The sequence below is a fragment of the Rhineura floridana genome, chromosome 8, assembly GCF_030035675.1.
Source record: "Rhineura floridana isolate rRhiFlo1 chromosome 8, rRhiFlo1.hap2, whole genome shotgun sequence".
Taxonomy (NCBI): domain Eukaryota; kingdom Metazoa; phylum Chordata; class Lepidosauria; order Squamata; family Rhineuridae; genus Rhineura; species Rhineura floridana.
The window spans coordinates 72,778,943-72,797,746 of record NC_084487.1 but is presented as its reverse complement, the minus strand read 5'-3'; the positions used below and the strand labels follow the sequence as shown (position 1 = coordinate 72,797,746).

At 42.8% G+C, this 18,804-nt stretch overlaps 1 protein-coding gene across 1 annotated transcript in view; it reads left to right on the top strand.

Moving 5' to 3' along the window:
* MYRFL (myelin regulatory factor like) overlaps positions 1-18,804 on the top strand; it is a 72,269-nt gene that overhangs the window by 36,188 nt on the left and 17,277 nt on the right. The window contains exons 11-15 of the mRNA XM_061582740.1: positions 3,522-3,722; positions 7,020-7,128; positions 7,960-8,069; positions 17,293-17,459; positions 18,353-18,407. Coding sequence (XP_061438724.1) covers positions 3,522-3,722; positions 7,020-7,128; positions 7,960-8,069; positions 17,293-17,459; positions 18,353-18,407 — 642 coding nt within the window. The remainder of the gene's footprint in view (positions 1-3,521; positions 3,723-7,019; positions 7,129-7,959; positions 8,070-17,292; positions 17,460-18,352; positions 18,408-18,804) is intronic.

The window sequence follows — 18,804 nt, the reverse complement described above, 5'->3', positions numbered from 1 at the left end:
AAGTTCTAGGCCAATGTTACAGAGTTTACACTGTATGCATGTCTACTTAGAACTAAGTATGGCTGAATTCAGTGGGATTTATTCCCAGGTAGGTTGTGCTTTGAAGTGCTTTGAGGTGAAAGCTGCTCTTAAAATTCTTGGAAGAAACAAATCACCAGGAATAGACAGCATACCAATAGAGTTGCTACAAGCTACTGAGACTGAATCTGTCCAAATTTTGACAAAAATTTGTCAAGAAATATGGAAAACTAAACAATGGCCCACAGACTGGAAGCGTTCAATATATATCCCACTTCGAAAGAAAGGGGATCCCAGAGAATGCAGTAATTACTGAACTATTGCCTTAATATCCCATGCAAGTAAAGTAATGCTCAAGATTCTACAACAAAGGCTCTTACCATAGATGGAGCGAGAAATGCCAGACGTCCAAGCTGGATTTAGAAAGGGAAGAGACACCAGAGATCATATCACAAACATACGTTGGATAATGGAACGGAGCAAGGAATTTCAGATGAAAATCACCCTGTGCTTTATAGACTACAGCAAAGCCTTTGACTGTGTAGATCATGAAAAACTATGGAATGCTTTAAAAGAAATGGGGGTGCCACAGCATCTGATTGTCCTGATGCGCAACCTATACTCTGGACAAGAGGCTACTGTAAGGACAGAATATGGAGAAACCGATTGGTTCCCCATTGGAAAGGATGTGAGACAGGGGTGTATTTTATCACCCTATTTGTTTAATCTGTACGCAGAACATATCATACGGGATTGGACCAAGATGAAGGAGGTGTGAAAATTGGAGGGAAAAACATCAATAATTTAAGATATGCAGATGATACCATACTCTTAGCAGAAACCAGTAATGATTTGAAACGAATGCTGATGAAAGTTAAAGAGGAAAGCACAAAAGCAGGACTACAGCTGAACGTCAAGAAGACTAAAGTAATGACAACAGAAGATTTATGTAACTTTACAGTTGACAATGAGGACATTGAACTTGTCAAGGATTATCGATACCTCAGCACAGTCATTAACCAAAATGGAGACAATAGTCAAGAAATCAGAAGAAGGCTAGGACTAGCTAGGGCAGCTGTGAGAGAACTAGAAAAGGTCCTCAAATGCAAAGAAAATCAGAAGAAGGCTAGGACTGGGTAGGGCAGCTGTGAGAGAACTAGAAAAGGTCCTCAAATGCAAAGATGTATCACTGAACACCAAAGTCAGGATCATTCAGACCATGGTATTCCTGATCTCTATGTATGGATGTGAAAGTTGGACAGTGAAAAAGGCGGATAAGAGAAAAATCAACTCATTTGAAATGTGGTGCTGGAGGAGAGCTTTGTGCATACCATGGACTGTGAAAAAGACCAATAATTGGGTGTTAGAACAAATTAAACCAGAACTGTCACTAGAAGCTAAAATGATGAAACTGAGGTTATCATACTTTGGACACATCATGAGGAGACACGATTCACTAGAAAAGACCATAATGCTGGGAAAAACAGCAGGGAGTAGAAAAAGAGGAAGGCCAAACAAGAGATGGATTGATTCCATAAAGGAAGCCACAGACCTGAACTTACAAGATCTGAGCAGGGTGGTTCATAACAGATGCTCTTGGAGGTCACTGATTCACAGGGTTGCCATAAGTCGTAATCGAATTGAAGGCACACAACAACAACAACAAAGTTGTGCTTAGGACTGCAGCCTCACTTTTGTTTTGATCAGTGCTCTCAATACGCTGTGTCAGTATAATAATTGTGTTCTTTACAAATGTACAAAGAGCATAGTGAATGCAAATAGGTATTCTGATAGCAGGCAGAATATTTGCAACCCTGTTTTCAATTCCCAGAAAGAGCCCTTGCACCCCAAAGCTTCTTCATTTCTACAGCTCTCTGTCACTATCTCTAGACCAGTTCAGGCAACACAATTTTCCTCCAGGCATACAATGAACATGCACATGACAGGAGATGGCAGGTTCTGTCACCTGATGTGTGCTCAGGTGTATGTCTACCATTAAACTGAGTTTGTTGGTAGAGACTGGAGGGGGGACAGGGAGTAGTTTTGGAGGATGGAGTTGTGTGTGCCACTTGGCATGTCCTGTGCCCCCTAAGCTAGCCTGTTGCCCTTAGGATGGTGGCGGATATTGTCCCATCACCAGTGATGAAGTAAGATTCAAGTGCCAGTGTGGTTGGCTCTCCATGTGAAATGGGGGGGCACCATCTTGTCCTTTGCCTCAGGCTGCTAATCCTGCATTTTCAAAGTTCCTGATCATGGAAAGGGCTGCCTGTGTGGCCCATGAGCACCATCTCTCACCCTATCTGCATTCACCGGATATGTGGAAGATGAACCATCTGTTGTCTGAGCGGTGTTTCTGTCTCCTTTTGTTCTTCTTCTGCCCCCTCCCACTAATAGAAAGTACCATCTTCTTAAAGTATGGGAGAGATTCTCCTGCCCTCAACGTATAGTCTTTTATTAAATTTCAGAGCACACATTAAGGATATATTGAGTAATCATTTCTGACCATTAACAAGGTCATTAACAACTTAACCATCTATGGCCAGCGAGGATCCCTAATCCCATATTTTTTGGGGAAATGTGTGCTTTGGGGGAAACTACTGGAAATGACAGCTGTTTTATTGTCAGACGCAATTGTGTTGCAGATGATGATTTCTCCAGGAACTGCTGAATAAATTCATTCAGAACTCTATATTGATGCAAATATGGTATGCATTGGATTACAATGATTTTCTTGTCCTGGTGAAAAGCATAATTTGTACAGTAGGTTGAGGAACAGAGAGTCTTGTGGCATAGCTACCGCTCTAGAAGTTATTGCCATGCTTTAAAAGGTTGGGGCGGGAATAGGAATCTATATTTACATGTTACGAACAACTATGTCATTTGCTACTACTAAACAACATTTTTTTAATGAAAGTTGATTATCAGATCTATTTCCCTCCCTTTACAGATAAAGTAATAATATTTAAAATTTGAAAATACTTCTGCAGACTTACTTAAATGGGCTTAAACTAGTGATACTCCTATCTCTCAGTAGTTTAAAATGTACTATTAAACTGTTGAGCTTTATATTAAATTGTTTTTTTATTAACATGTTTAGCCATTTCCCTAACATACCTGTTATCCAACCATATTTGTTTAGTATTGTTTGCTCACTTTTAAATGCTACTTTGATTTAGTAGATAGATGCTCCAAACCATATTTTCCCCTTCCCTCTCTCGTGAGATTCAGTGATGTGATCTTGAATCTGAGGTTGCTTCAGGCCTTCTCATAAACCACCTGCCCTGTCCTCTGTTGTCCCATCAACTCAGCCAAATCTTTAAGGTATCTCAGTCAGCACATATAGACTTCTGTTGGGGGAGATTATTTTGTTCAGCAGTTAATTTTGCTGCGTCAGAAAGAAGCACAAGGTTGCATTTCTTAGGAAGGATTTTGCGTGGTGGTAATTTTTCACTTAGAAAATGAGTCTCTGCATTTGTATACTATTAACTTTAAAATGTTTTCAGGCCTCCAACCCTGGACAGTTTGAGACAGACAGCGATATGCTCTGGCAGCGAGGACAGGTTCCTGAAAGCGTCATTTGTCATGGCCGAGTAGGAATTAACACAGATGCACCAGATGAAGCCCTGGTTGTCTGCGGAAACATGAAAGTTATGGGAGCTGTCATGCATCCATCTGACATTCGAGCCAAACAGAATATCCATGAGGTGAGCGCAACAGAGAAGTAATTCACAACACAGCAGCACGTGTGTGCATGAACACTGAGACTGACAGGCGTACATACATTGTGAAATAACCAAATGTTTTTAAGCTTTTGCCTATGGCTTAAAAACCAGCAAGGTGTCAGGGTGGAGAATCAGTAGGAAAGGAAATAAGAAGATGCCTTATACCTGGTCAGAGTATTTAGGCAGATTCACACCTTACATTTAAAGCACATCCTATGCACATTTAAATCACATGACTTCCCCCAAAGAATCACGGGAGCTGTAGTTTGTTAAGGTTGCTGGGAATTTGTAGGTCTGTGAGGGGGAAACTACAGCTCCCATAATTCTTTGGGGAAAGTCATGTGATTTAAATGTGTGTTAGATGTTCTTGAAAAGTAAGGTTTTGTCCATCTAGCACAGTATTGCTAACTCAGGTTAGCAGTCGCTATCTGGGGTCTCAAGAAGGAGTCTTTCCCATCACTTACTACTTGACCCTTTTAACTGAACGTGCCAGTTAACAAAGCAGTACAATATTACAAATTCACTGATTTTTATTTAAAGATTTTCTACTTTGTCCTTTATGGTCACATCCACACCATATATTTAAAGCATGTGGTTGCTCCCCAAAGATTCCTGGGAACTTCAGTTAGTTAAGGGTGCTTGGAATTGTAGCTCTCTGAGGGGTAAACTCTCAGGATTCTTTGAGAGAAGCCATTACTGTTAAAGAGGTATAAATGTGCTTTAGATGTAAGGTGTGGAGGGATAAAAATCAAAGTACCTCAATTAACAGTGAAAGAGGAGGGGATAGACCAACCTTCCTCAACCTGGGTACCCTCCAGATGTTTTGGAGTACAACTCTAATCAACCCCAGCCCCATATTTCAGAGGAAACTATTTTGGATACTCCAGCTGAAGAGGTTATCTCCAACAGATTTTCACGAAGATCTAGATTTTTCACCACTGTTGTAGCTGAAAATATGTTTAAGCAGTAATAACAACACTGATAAGAGAATAAGATAAAAAAGAACCTTGATCCATTTTAGCAGTAGACTACTCATAGGTTTAGTTGTGCATTGGTTAAATTTCTTCTGACACCATTGTGTGCCATAATTATAATGAGAATGAAGTCGCCTGGACCAACTTACCAGGTTATTTGGAAGAGCTTCATCTTCCACTGAATTTTTTCATGAAGTTAGAAGCTTTTGTTTGCTTTGCCTTCACACTGCAAACGGATTTTAAAATACCAAGTTTTTTGTAAGATAATTTTTTTTGGGTTGCTCCTTACTTGTTATATAACATTTTGGGTTGTTCCTTTTAAGTGTTATGTTTGATTGATCAGCATTTTGTAGTATTTGGATATTTAAGAAGTTTTTATAATGGTATGTTTTATGCAATTTAGCAATATATTATAAATTTAGGAACATTTTCTATTTATATGTTTTAGTAATTTAGCCATTTTTATTTGTTACAGATTGCCCTTGAAAAAGGGTTGTTTAGACCTGAAATGTGTTGGGCTTTAATAAATATTTTCTGTTTGACTACAAAAAATATCTGCACTTCATTTTGACTGACCTTGGTATTCTTGAGGAACTGGTTTCCTTTAAAAATAAATAAATCAGTGGCTACTAGCCACAATGATTATACTCTGCATCCACTGTTGAAGGCTGTATGCCTCAATACCGGTTCCTCAGGAGAGTGCCGTTGTGCTCAGGTTCTGCTTGCAGGCTTCCCATAGGCATCTGCTTGGCCACTGTGAGAACAGGATGCTGGACTAGATGGCCCTTTTGGCCTGATCCAGCAGGGCTCTTTGTATGTTCTTATGAGGAATGTGTTATGAGTATCAGTAGCAGGAAAAACTGATCTGGACAATACTTTGAAGTTTCTCTTTAGGCTGAAACTCCATGTGTCAGACAGTTGTATCTTCCCTCCTGACCTTTTTTAAAAGCAAAAGCAGGCTCAGTAGGCTGCTGTCTTGAATGAAGGACTAGTAGGGGATTGTCTGCTTTCCCTTTTCCCTTCTGGCCATATATTTGTCTCTGTGAGTGGGAAACGCAGCTTGTTGGAGTGATATTGAGGAGTACAAAAATGTCTAGAGAGGAAAAGGTTAAACAGCCCCATCTCTGGTTCTCCACTCAATATTGCAGTCTCCTATGGCTATTTATGATGATGATGGGGATGATAAAATAAAAATGGGGAAAAGATAATAACTACCTATGATATAATATTTCAGCCTTACAGTTCTTAGGAAAAGTTACTTTTTTGAACTACAACTCCCATCAGCCCAATCCAGTGGCCATGCTGGCTGGGGCTGATGGGAGTTGTAGTTCAAAAAAGTAACTTTTCCAAGCTCTGCTTACATCACTATTAATTACACTTCCTTTTGATTCAGTGTCTGCTGTCTGAATCCTTGCTCTATCCCTCTGGTCAGTTTCCATGGGGAAAATGCAGAATGGAGTGTACCTATTGCCTAGTTCCTGTGATGTTGCCAATGCACCTGCCTTCCTGGAGCACTTTTGTAGCCATTAAAAAAAGTTTATAAACTTTAATTGGTGAAATGAATATATGAGTACTGAGCAATACATGTGCTGCTTTTAAAAAAAAAAATTAACAACTCATTGGATGCCACAGCAGCAAAACTGAAAGTCCGTCCAGCTTGTGAGCTTTTATGTTTGTAATTCAAGTTGCAAAGCTGGAATCACACAGTAGTGAAGAAGCTATCATGACTACTCTTTAAAGTCAGTGGGCTGTATTCAGCTAAGTCCTACTCAGAGTAGACCCAATGAAATTAATGAACCTAAGTTAGTCATGACTATTAACTTCAATGGGTTTACTCTGAATGGGACTAGCACTGAATACTATTCTATATCTGGGTTGCATCCAATGGAGGTTTTGCACTAGTGGAAAGCACTTTTCTGCTTGTGCAAAGCAGGGTACCTAGTTTTCATCAGTTCACCCTACTCACTGCAGTCCCTTCCCCCCTTGCTCCCCAAAAAAGCTGTTCCTGAGGGGTGGAGAACAGTTGGTAGGGGGTTTCAGCAGGTAGGGGGGAATCAGCAAAATCTGGGTACCCCACCATGCTCAAGGGGAAGTGCAAAGTGGATATACCCCTCTGCCTTCACCCCAAGACATAAATAGAAATATTGGGGTTGGGGATGTGGTGGTGGAAAACTGGTAAATAGCAACTAGGAATATTAACTGCAGCTGTCTCAGACTTCAAAAGCATGTGCACATTAAAGCCCTTTGACATGACTTGGCTCTATTAAATATTTTAACATGCTAAGCCTTGTCTTTGGTCACTCAGGTTGATACGTATGAGCAGTTGAGAAGAATAGCACAAATAAGGCTGGTTGAATATGACTACAAACCCGAGTTTGCATCTGTTATGGGAATTAACCAGCTCCATGAAACAGGTATTCAGTTAACTCATCTATTTTTAGATCTTCAGGCATAATGAACTTGAATACCCACTGGCCTCTTCATCCTTTGTAATTTCCTGACATTTGCCTTGGCGTTCAAGTATAACACATTAATCCAATTAATTAATTAATTATAATGTATTTTTAGGCTGTCCTTCAATCACTTCCTCAGAGAGATTAACAACAGAGTAAGACAACTAAAACAAGTTCAGGCAATAAACTTTTACAAACGACCACAAGATCACAAAAGTATAATAAAACAATTCAATTAAAATTGTGTCTGAAAAGCTGGGGAAAATATAAAAAATTATTTGCTGGGTACTGAAAAGGCCCTGAAGTAGGCACCAGGTGAACCTCTTTAAAGAATGTGCTCCTCAATTGTGGTGCCATCACCAAGAAGGCCCTTTCTCATATAGCTACCTCAGGAGGCCTTCCAGTAAAGAATAAGATGCATAATGTGCAAGGTGGTCAAGGCTGGGGGAATAGTCCCCTGGGCTACATGCAAGTATTATACCTAGACAAGTGGAATCTGCAACAAAATGTTGAAGTTTGGAATGCTCCTGTTCAGGATTCTGGCCAACCAGCCATGCCCTCTTTCAGGATAGTCCATTCCATCCCACCCTGTTTTCCATTCTTCCCTCCACAATAGCAAGACAGTATTCCATTGTCTATTAGTATATCTTGGATGAACAGAATTTTCAGTGCAGAATAATAAATTAATACTTGCAGTTTGTAGGCAAACCAAGAAAGAGAGACTTCAGAAGGCACCTTCTGTGGGAAACGTGCTGCTTTTGATTGCACTCCTTTCCTTATTTTTGTGAGTAGGAGTAATTGCCCAGGAAGTGCAAGAACTTTTGCCAAGAGCTGTACGAAACGCTGGACACTTTACATGTGAAAATGGAGAAAAAGTTGATAATTTCCTCATGGTTGATAAGGTAATTTTGTTTTTCATAATAGTTTTTCCACAGGACTGTGAAAAAGCTTGCTTAAAAAAAAGAGAGCTGCAAGTTCACTACAATGGTATTTTGTTCATGATCAGACATTATCTTTTATTTTCACCTTTAGGAGAAGTTTCTGCTCTTTGATTGTTCTGTGTCTTAATTAAGCAGTGATTAAAAACAGGAACTAGCCAAGCAGGGCAAGTGAGAGTGCAACACCAGAATGTTGGATTTGGGAGACTAAGGTTCAAATCCCAACTCAGCCACGAACTACACAGGAGGCCAGTCACTTTCTCTCTCTCAACCTGACCTACCTCGCAGGCTTGTGAGGAGGATAAAATGGGGGAAGAGATCCCTGTATGTCCTTTTGAGATTCTTGGAGGGAAAAGCAGGACATATATTAAACATAAATAAAGATGTAATAATGATCTAGCCCTTCTTTTCATTTGAATCCCCTTTTGACCAACCAGGATCACAACAAAATTGCCAGCTGAATGAATTATTTAATCCTGCACCATTGGCATGAAATGGTCAATTTGACAGTGACCTTCACAGGACCAAGGGCAAACTTTAATTAAATGCTATATCTCATCATGTAGATCAAGGGTGGGCAACCTTTGGCCTTCCAGATGTTGCTGAACTACAACTCCCATCAGGCCATTGGCTGTGCTTGCTGGGACTGATGGGAGTTGCAGTTCAGCAACATTTGAAGGGCCAAATGTTCCTCCACCCTGTTTGTTTATTGTATTTATTTATGTATTATTACAGCCAGTGTGGCATAGTGGTTAAGGTGCTAGACTATGGCCTGGGAGACCAGGGTTCAAATCCCCACACAGCCATGAAGCTCACTGGGTGACCTTGGGCTAGTCACTGCCTCTCAGCCTCAGAGGAAGGCAATGGTAAACCCCCTCTGAATACCGCTTACCATGAAAACCCTTTTCATAGGGTCACCATAAGTTGGAATCGACTTGAAGGCAGTCCATTTCCATTTTCATCTCACCTATCCTTGAAGGAGCTCAAGGTGGCATTCATGTTTCTCCCCATCTCCATTTTATCCTCACAACACCCCTGTGAGGTAGATTAGGCTGAGAGATAGGGACTGGCCCAAGATCACCTAGTGAGCATTGTGGCTGAGTGGTGATTTGCAGATTTTTTGGGTAGATTTTAATGTGAATTTGCACAGTGTTCCAATGAATAGGTACACTTAGCTGGCTGCAAGCTTTGGGGCTTTATGAGATCTTGTGAATAAATAAAACTCCACCTTTCCTTCCTTTCCTCATACAAACTATGCTTTTGTGAAGATCTGGGCATGACTTGAAGACTAGCTGGGAAAGGCATTGGATTCATATCTCTTATGCAGGGGACAAGAGGCCATGCCCCCAGTTGAGTGGCTTCAAGCGCATGAGTATTTTGAAGATACTCTTCCGTGAACAAATGGTGGAATGTCTTGGGTTTATTAATTGTGTGGGCTTACCTAACTGTGTAGGTTTTGTTTATGCTACATATCAATGCAGCAGTACAGTTTGGACACCATCAAAATAGAACATCTCTGTGTGGCATGTACAGTGGGGTTCTGTATGGCTTAAATGTACTGTAGCAGCTTAAGAGCATGTGGAACAATGATGCTTTATTCAAAGTCTAAATGGCAGCTTTCATGTTGCACATTAGCGTGGGAAAGCGCTGTGCTAAAATGCAGCATTATAAATAGTATAGTATAGTGTTATGGGGGCCTTGCATATACAATCACATATGAGTGGCTGCACCTCTGTACATAAATAAAAGAGAAGATGCATGTATTTTTGTGATGAGCAAGACAGAGTGAAAAACGGGAATGAAAGGCCATCTTGCACAAGGGATTACAGCCTGTTCACACAAACGACAAGCATCTATGAAGAAAGCCAGGATCCCGAGGAAGTGGACTGTGGCCCTCTCAAACTAACCACCTCACAGGGTTGTGGTGAGGATAAAATGGGGAGGGGAGAAAACCTTGTACACCAAAGTGGGATAAAAATACGTACATACATACATTAAAAATAGATTAATAGATTAAAAATAGATTAATGCAGAAACAGAACAGAATGGAGTTCTGGGTGAACACACAAGAAAGTATCATGGACTAGAAATAGACTTGTCCTAGCTCCTCTCTCCACGCCCCTGCCAATGCATTCTGATGCACTTTGAAACATGTGTGCTTTGGGTGTTCCATGATGTAGTCACATGGCCATTTCTTCACGTGTTCAAATTCAGACTATATTCCCTCAGTCCTTGTTCCCTCAGTCCTGGCAGCAGTAGCTGGGAGGAACCAGCCACACATATAAAGTCAGAGCACCCTAGCGAGGGAGCCTGCTCCATGAGCTAGAGGGAGCCCCAGCTGACAAAGCGTCAAGGTGAGTTAAGCAGCAGAGCGAAAAGAGGGTAAGTAGCTCCCATTTATTCCATTATTTAATTGAATTAAAACAGCTCGGAGCAATAAGTAATAAGGGCAGCCTAAGGTCACCCTGAGCTAGGAGCCAAATCCTGAAAGAACCTATATCTTAGGAGGCAGATCCTAGGAGAAGGAAGCCTATAGAAAGCTAGTTTTCAACACCACCCTAGCAGGAAAGCTTCAGGGGACACTGTAAACAAGGCTAAATTCCAGTCGGAGAGAAGGGGGAAAAGGAAACTCCACCGATACATACAGGGAGAGAGTCAGCTCAGTCCTTGCTAAAAAGGGCAGCTTTAGCCTTCCTGAAACACAACCACAAGCTCTGTTTCCCTAGGTTAAAGAAAGGTCAGGCTGTTCTAGGTGGGAAAACAACAAACAAAAAAGACTTGCCTGGAAGTCGCAGCCCCTTGCTTAGATTAAAAGCATCCAAAAGCTTAAACAGCCCTGCCCCTCGCTCAGGAAGGAAGCCTGCCTTCCTGCCTTCAAAGGAAGGAAGCCTGAGATAATACTAAAGAGTTAAGCCCCAGCTGATAGTTGAGCCATCAGCCTCAAGTAACACATCATTGGCTGGCAGCAGTAGCTGGGAGGAACCAGCCACACATATAAAGTCAGAGCACCTAGCGAGGGAGCCTGCTCCACGAGCTAGAGGGAGCCCCAGCTGACAAAGCGTCAAGGCGAGTTAAGCAGCAGGGCGAGGAGGCTAGGGCCCCCCACTCTGCCCGTCTGTTCCCTGACCTCAACTAAACCACAGTCTCCAACCCATTGACGTAATAAACCTTAAACAAAACTATGCAGGTAAGAAGCCAGCAGGGGTGTGGGGGCTTTCCAGTGTTTTGCACCGCCTGCAGCATGTACGACTATCTGCCTGTTGGACAGAAGTCGTGGGTGTGCTCTTGGTGCAATTTGCTCCTGGCTCTCCAGGAACGACTTCATTTCCTTGAAGCCAAGGTGGCGGACCTGGAAAAGCTGAGAGAGGCGGAGAGGTGTGTGGAAGAGGCCTTCAGGGACGTTATAGCTGTGTCCCACTCCAACGATGATAGCTCTCCTGCTATCATGGAGAATGATGGTCTCAGGGAAGGAGAGCATCCAGCTGAGGAAGAGGGAAACAATCCCTTATCAGGGACCCATTCCTTGGGGGATGAGCAGCTATCCTCTCATGCCGAGGATATATCTCCAGAGGGTAGAGGGATCCTTGTAGTGGGTGATTCGATCATTAGGAACATAGACAGTGGGGTGTGTGATGGGCGTGTAGACTGCAAGGTGTTTTGCCTGCCTGGTGCGAAGGTTGCGGATATCGCCCATCGTTTAGATAGTTTGGTAGACAGTGCTGGGGAGGAGTCAGTGGTCGTGGTGCACGTTGGCACCAACGACATGGGGAAATGCAGCCGTGAGGTCCTGGAAGCAAAATTTAGGTTGCTAGGTAGGATGCTGAAAGCCAGGACCTCCAAGGTGGCTTTCTCTGAAATGCTACCGGTTCCACACGCAGGACCAGCCAGACACAGCTTTGCAGTCTCAATGCGTGGATGAGATGATGGTGTCGGGTGGAAGGGTTTGGATTTTTTAGGCACTGGGGAACATTTTGGGACAAGCCGGTCCTGTACAAAAGGGATGGGCTCCACTTGAACCAGAATGGAACCAGACTGCTGGCACTTAAAATTAAAAAGGTAGCAGAGCAGCTTTTAAACTGACTGAGGGGGGAAACCCGACAGGAGCTGAGAAAGGTCCGGTTCGGAATTGTCAGGCCCAGGATGTGACTCAGGAACCAGACCAACGATTGTAGTTAATTCGTGTTTTATTAGGGTAATGTCCAAACAAAGACTGCGTTTTCTCATGAAGCAATACAGGGATACAGGTCCTGCGGCATTGGGAGAAAGTTGACAGAGCAAGGGACTTCTTCCCGCCTGTTCTTTAAGAAGGGGCCAAACGGGCGCGCAATCTTTCGCTCCTCCTTAACTGCCCCTCAGGTACTGCCCGCCTTCCCCCCCTTCTCTCCTGTCTTTTCAGCTGTCTGCGTGTGCGCGGTGAGGGGGGAAGCATCACCCCCTCCTCTTCTGAAGTTTCCGATTCCAGGATGGGGGATAGGGGAGGGGCTGATGGTAAACTGCCTCCCCGCTTTTCGGCTGTGAGCAGCCCTCCCTCTTCCCCCTCTTGCTCTGAGCCTGAAAGAGGGGGATGCGTGAGAATGTCCAGGGAGGGCTCAGGCTCCCCGTTGCTAAGCGACCTTATCACTGGCAGTTCCTCTGTTTCGTCTTCGCTCCAAAGGGGGGAAGTTCCTCCCCCTTCCCTCTGCCATCCATCCGAATACTCTTCTCCCAACTCTCCGGGATCCAGCTCCCCGGGATTGGGACCCCAGCTCTGCCTTCCGACAGGAATAAACCTCCCCCCTGGGATAAAAATCAAAGAAATGATGAAATTTTAAAAGGGGTAGGCCTAGAAGTAGGCATTGTGAGAGCAGGGGCACAGGATATAAATTCAGGAAAGCAAAATTACCACAGGCCAAACCACAAGTGCCAAAGACACTTGAAGAGACGAGAGACACTGCTTACAAGTGCCTGTACGCTAATGCTAGGAGCCTCCGAACCAAGATGGGAGAACTGGAGTGCTTGGTCTCAGAGGAGAGCATTGATATAGTGAGCATAACAGAGACCTGGTGGAATGGAGAAAAGCAGTGGGATACGGTTATCCCTGGATATAAACTATATCGGAAGGACAGGGAAGGACGTATTGGTGGAGGAGTTGCTCTATACGTGAAAGAAGGCGTTGAATCCAGCAAGCTCGAAACCCCAAAAGAGGCAGACTCCTCCACAGAATCGTTGTGGGTGGTGATACCATGCCCCAGGAGGGACTTAATACTGGGAACGATCTATCGTCCCCCTGATCAAAATGCTCAGGGAGACCTTGAGATGAGATATGAAATTGAGGAAGCATCCAAACTAGGAAATGTGGTAGTAATGGGTAACTTCAACTACCCGGACATAGACTGGCCGCATATGTGTTCCAGTCATGTCAAAGAAGCAAAGTTTCTAGATATTCTAAATGACTATTCCCTAGACCAGTTGGTCATGGAACCAACCAGAGGGACGGCAACCCTGGACTTAATCCTCAGTGGGGACCGGGACCTGGTGCGAGATGTAAGTGTTGTTGAACCGATTGGGAGCAGTGACCACAGTGCTATTAAATTAAATATACATGTAAATGGCCAATTGCCAAGAAAATCCAACATGGTCACATTTGACTTCAAAAGAGGAAACTTCACAAAAATGAGGGGTTTGGTAAAAAGAAAGCTGAAAAACAAAGTCCAGAGGGTCACATCACTCGAAAATGCTTGGAAGTTGTTTAAAAACACTATATTAGAAGCTCAACTGGAGTGCATACCGCAGATCAGAAAGGTACCGCCAGGGCCAAGAAGATGCCAGCATGGTTAACGAGCAAAGTCAAGGAAGCTCTTAGAGGCAAAAAGTCTTCCTTCAGAAAATGGAAGTCTTGTCCGAATGAAGAAAATAAAAAAGAACACAAACTCTGGCAAAAGAAATGCAAGAAGACAATAAGGGATGCTAAAAAAGAATTTGAGGAGCACATTGCTAAGAACATAAAAACCAACAACAAAAAATTCTATAAATACATTCAAAGCAGGAGACCATCTAGGGAGGTGATTGGACCCTTGGATGATAAGGGAGTCAAAGGTGTACTAAAGAACGATAAGGAGACTGCAGAGAAGCTAAATGAATTCTTTGCATCTGTCTTCACAGTGGAAGATATAGGGCAGATCCCTGAACCTGAACTAACATTTGCAGGAAGGGATTCTGAGGAACTGAGACAAATAGTGGTAACGAGAGAGGAAGTTCTAGGCTTAATGGACAATATAAAAACTGACAAATCACCAGGCCTGGATGGCATCCACCTGAGAGTTCTCAAAGAACTCAAATGTGAAATTGCTGATCTGCTAACTAAAATATGTAACTTGTCCCTTGGGTCCTCCTCCGTGCCTGAGGACTGGAAAGTGGCAAATGTAACGCCAATCTTCAAAAAGGGATCCAGAGGGGATCCCGGAAATTACAGGCCAGTTAGCTTAACTTCTGTCCCTGGAAAACTGGTAGAAAGTATTATTAAAGCTAGATTAACTAAGCACATAGAAGAACAAGCCTTGCTGAAGCAGAGCCAGCATGGCTTCTGCAAGGGAAAGTCCTGTCTCAGTAACCTATTAGAATTCTTTGAGAGTGTCAACAAGCATATAGATAGAGGTGATCCAGTGGACATAGTGTACGTAGACTTTCAAAAAGTGTTTGACAAGGTACCTCAACAAAGACTTCTGAGGAAGCTTAGCAGTCATGGAATAAGAGGAGAGGTCCTCTTGTGGATAAGGAATTGGTTAAGAAGCAGAAAGCAGAGAGTAGGAATAAACGGACAGTTCTCCCAATGGAGGGCTGTAGAAAGTGGAGTCCCTCAAGGATCGGTATTGGGACCTGTACTTTTCAACTTGTTCATTAATGACCTAGAATTAGGAGTGAGCAGTGAAGTGGCCAAGTTTGCTGACGACACTAAATTGTTCAGGGTTGTTAAAACAAAAAGGGATTGGGAAGAGCTCCAAAAAGACCTCTCCAAACTGAGTGAATGGGCGGAAAAATGGCAAATGCAATTCAATATAAACAAGTGTAAAATTATGCATATTGGAGCAAAAAATCTGAATTTCACATATACGCTCATGGGGTCTGAACTGGCGGTGACCGACCAGGAGAGAGACCTCAGGGTTGTAGTGGACAGCACGATGAAAATGTCGACCCAGTGTGCAGCAGCTGTGAAAAAGGCAAATTCCATGCTAGCGATAATTAGGAAAGGTATTGAAAATAAAACAGCCGATATCATAATGCCGTTGTATAAATCTATGGTGCGGCCGCATTTGGAATACTGTGTACAGTTCTGGTCGCCTCATCTCAAAAAGGATATTATAGAGTTGGAAAAGGTTCAGAGGAGGGCAACCGGAATGATAAGGGGATGGAGCGACTCCCTTACGAGGAAAGGTTGCAGCATTTGGGGCTTTTTAGTTTAGAGAAAAGGCGGGTCAGAGGAGACGTGATAGAAGTGTATAAAATTATGCATGGCATTGAGAAAGTGGATAGAGAAAAGTTCTTCTCCCTCTCTGATAATACTAGAACTCGTGGACATTCAAAGAAGCTGAATGTTGGAAGATTCAGGACAGACAAAAGGAAGTACTTCTTTACTCAGCGTATAGTTAAACTATGGAATTTGCTCCCACAAGATGCAGTAATGGCCACCAGCTTGGATGGCTTTAAAAGAAGATTAGACAAATTCATGGAGGACAGGGCTATCAATGGCTACTAGCCGTGATGGCTGTGCTGTGCCACCCTAGTCAGAGGCAGCATGCTTCTGAAAACCAGTTGCCGAAAGCCTCAGGAGGGGAGAGTGTTCTTGCACTCGGGTCCTGCTTGCGGGCTTCCCCCAGGCACCTGGTTGGCCACTGTGAGAACAGGATGCTGGACTAGATGGGCCACTGGCCTGATCCAGCAGGCTCTTCTTATGTTCTTATGTTCTTAAGTTTATGCAAATAGACCCAGTTCATAGGTAAGAGACAGCCTACAAGAGGACCTGGTGTTAGTTTATTCAGTGCTATTTATCCTGCTTAGCAAAAAATACTTTCCAAGCTCCTGTTTCAGAAACAGCATAAGGGACTCTCGTCTTCCATCTGTCTTTTTCTCCCTAGGGAAGTTGTGTTGGAGTTGCAAGATAAATGGTTCAGCTGAGCCTGTGTGCACCATCTGATCTGCACAGAATGTACTGTGTGACAGGGAATTATGGATCTGTGTATGGGAAACAGTTTGTAGAGGAAAACATTAAAAACCTCAGATGCCTGCCACGATCTATTTAGTGTTGAGGCACAACATTAATTCACAACAAATGTTTTAGCGTGATGGTGCATGCTGTCCTCTAGTTAGTCACTGCCTTTCTTGCATAAGTGCTCACCAGCAATTGCCTGCAGATGACACATAATTTTATATCTGATGCAGCAAAATGGCATTCTATTTATTTTGAATAAAGGTGTTGGTATTACATACACTTGAGCTCTCGTCAGTGTAGGACTAAAGAATGACATACCAAGGCCAGTGTCCAAAGGTCTATGCAACTAGTTCCGTATGCCCAAATGAGTTTTGTATCCATGTTTCCTGAACAACAGTCCCTTACAGCACATGGCAAAGCACTTTTGAAACTGGTGAGTCTTAAAAGCAGCTTGTGGTGTGGTGCTGAACTCTGCTCTCTCAGTTCTCAAAGGTTTTCATCCCCTTTAAAAGAGGCTCCCATCTTTCTGCCTCATACTCACAGCGTGAGGGAATTTCTTTGGAATTCTGGGGGATGAGGATTTTGAGCTTTGTTGCAAGGTGGCTGAGGGTGGTGTTTCACTTTCTAGCAAACATTTCTCCAGTACGCTGCAGCTCCCTGGCTGCCTCACTGATCAAAACACCCCTTGACTATCTCAAAAGTCAGGTAAGACCAGCAAAAACTCTGCACTCCACCCATGAGAATTTCACTGAAATTTTCTCTATCCTTTGACACTTTTTGAATGCAATTTATTTTCTCATTAATTGATGGAGTATGGTTGGAAAAAACATTGGACAAACCTTTTGGCACACCACTAGATGTGGTATACTGGGAGAGGGATTTGCAGTTTAAGCAAACAAAAAGAATGCATTCAGCAATCCTTCTAGAACGCTCAGCTAAAGTAATTTGTGTTTTTGCATCTTATTAATTGATGGGGTTCTTTGTCTCTCTGTTGCTCCCTAGGATGGTATTTTTATGGAGAATGTAGGTGCAGTGAAACAACTTTGCAAATTAACCAACAATCTGGAAGTTAGGATAGAAGAGCTGGAAGCATGGAATAAAAAACTGGCCAGACTGAAAAGGATAAATAGCTTGAAGTCAACTGCAACTAGTGAAAAGAATCCAATAAGGTATCCACGTTTCTCACCAGGCATACGGTTTGAAGAAAATTATTTAACCACAATCACTTCTGTATAGCTAAAGGTAGAGTTGAATTAATATGGTGGCAATTTCGTGTTACTACAGGAACATTTTGGGGTTTTATTGTTTAGGCTGCAAATGTTTTCACCCTGCTTTCAAAATATAAGATTAAGGGAGCATCCGGGGAGGTGTGGAGTGATGGATTCTCCAGTGCATCCATAGCCTTGCTGGCTCCTGCTGGCCAGGGAAGAACAGGGGGGACATTTAAAAAAAAAACTTTTTCTGTGCCAGTTCCAGCCTGTCACAGCACAGGGGCCCTGATGAGGCTACTCCTCAGGAAATGGACTGGCTTTGGATCCACTGGATCCATTATCAGCCTTGCTTTGCCCTCATATAGCTCCATTTTGGAGCCTTATCCACTGGCAGTAGGGTACACTCTGTCATATTTTTGGTGGGCGTAGCATAGCCCAATGGACACCTCCACAGCCTCTTGGCATACCAGCAATGAGGATTGGGCATTAGGATCTACTCATTAGTATCTTCATTGTCAGAATGGCACTACAGTACTAAAGTTTTCTGAAGAGTCTAGTATTCTGACAAAACTGTACTTAATCACATACCATTTCCAAGCAAATGGAATGCATTCCAAATGTCCGTTGCAGTGTCTATGGAGGAAATGGGGATTTGTCATTGTAAGCAATGTTCAAAAATGAAAACATTGTTTGATGGCATTCATCTGAACAAGCTAATAATAGACTTCACCACCTGAAAAGTAGACATCTATGAATCTTCAACCTTGCTGATTTCCTCCACTAACGTTCTTTTTATTACTTACTGTGATGAATTCAGAAAGTAAAGTGTTTTAAAAATCTATATATTCCAGGAAATTTAGCCAAGCTGCTTCTTGTTTACCGTCAAGGAAATCAGTTCCCATAAAGGTGAGTAAAATTAAGAATATAGATTGTGAATGATTTGACGAGGCTTAGCTAGAAAGACTATCACTTTAAAAAGAAAAAAAAGCCTATTTAATTTATTATAATATCTTAAGCTGAAAGGTAGGCACATCTGAAAATCACCTGGCTTCCAGGTAGGAACAACCATGGGGAAGGGCCATAGCTCAATGGACAGAGCACATGCTTTGTATGCAAAAGGTCAAAACCTGGCATTTCCTGATAGGGCTGGGAAAGGCACCTGTCTGAAACCCTGGGAGCAGTGGAGACCGGTGGCTCCGATGTCAGTGGAGTAGTGAATCTGCTGTGGGGTTTAGTCCAAACTTTAAAGGAGCTGCCCAAGGTGCTGGAAGTACAACTCTGCACTAAACAAACTAGTCTAATT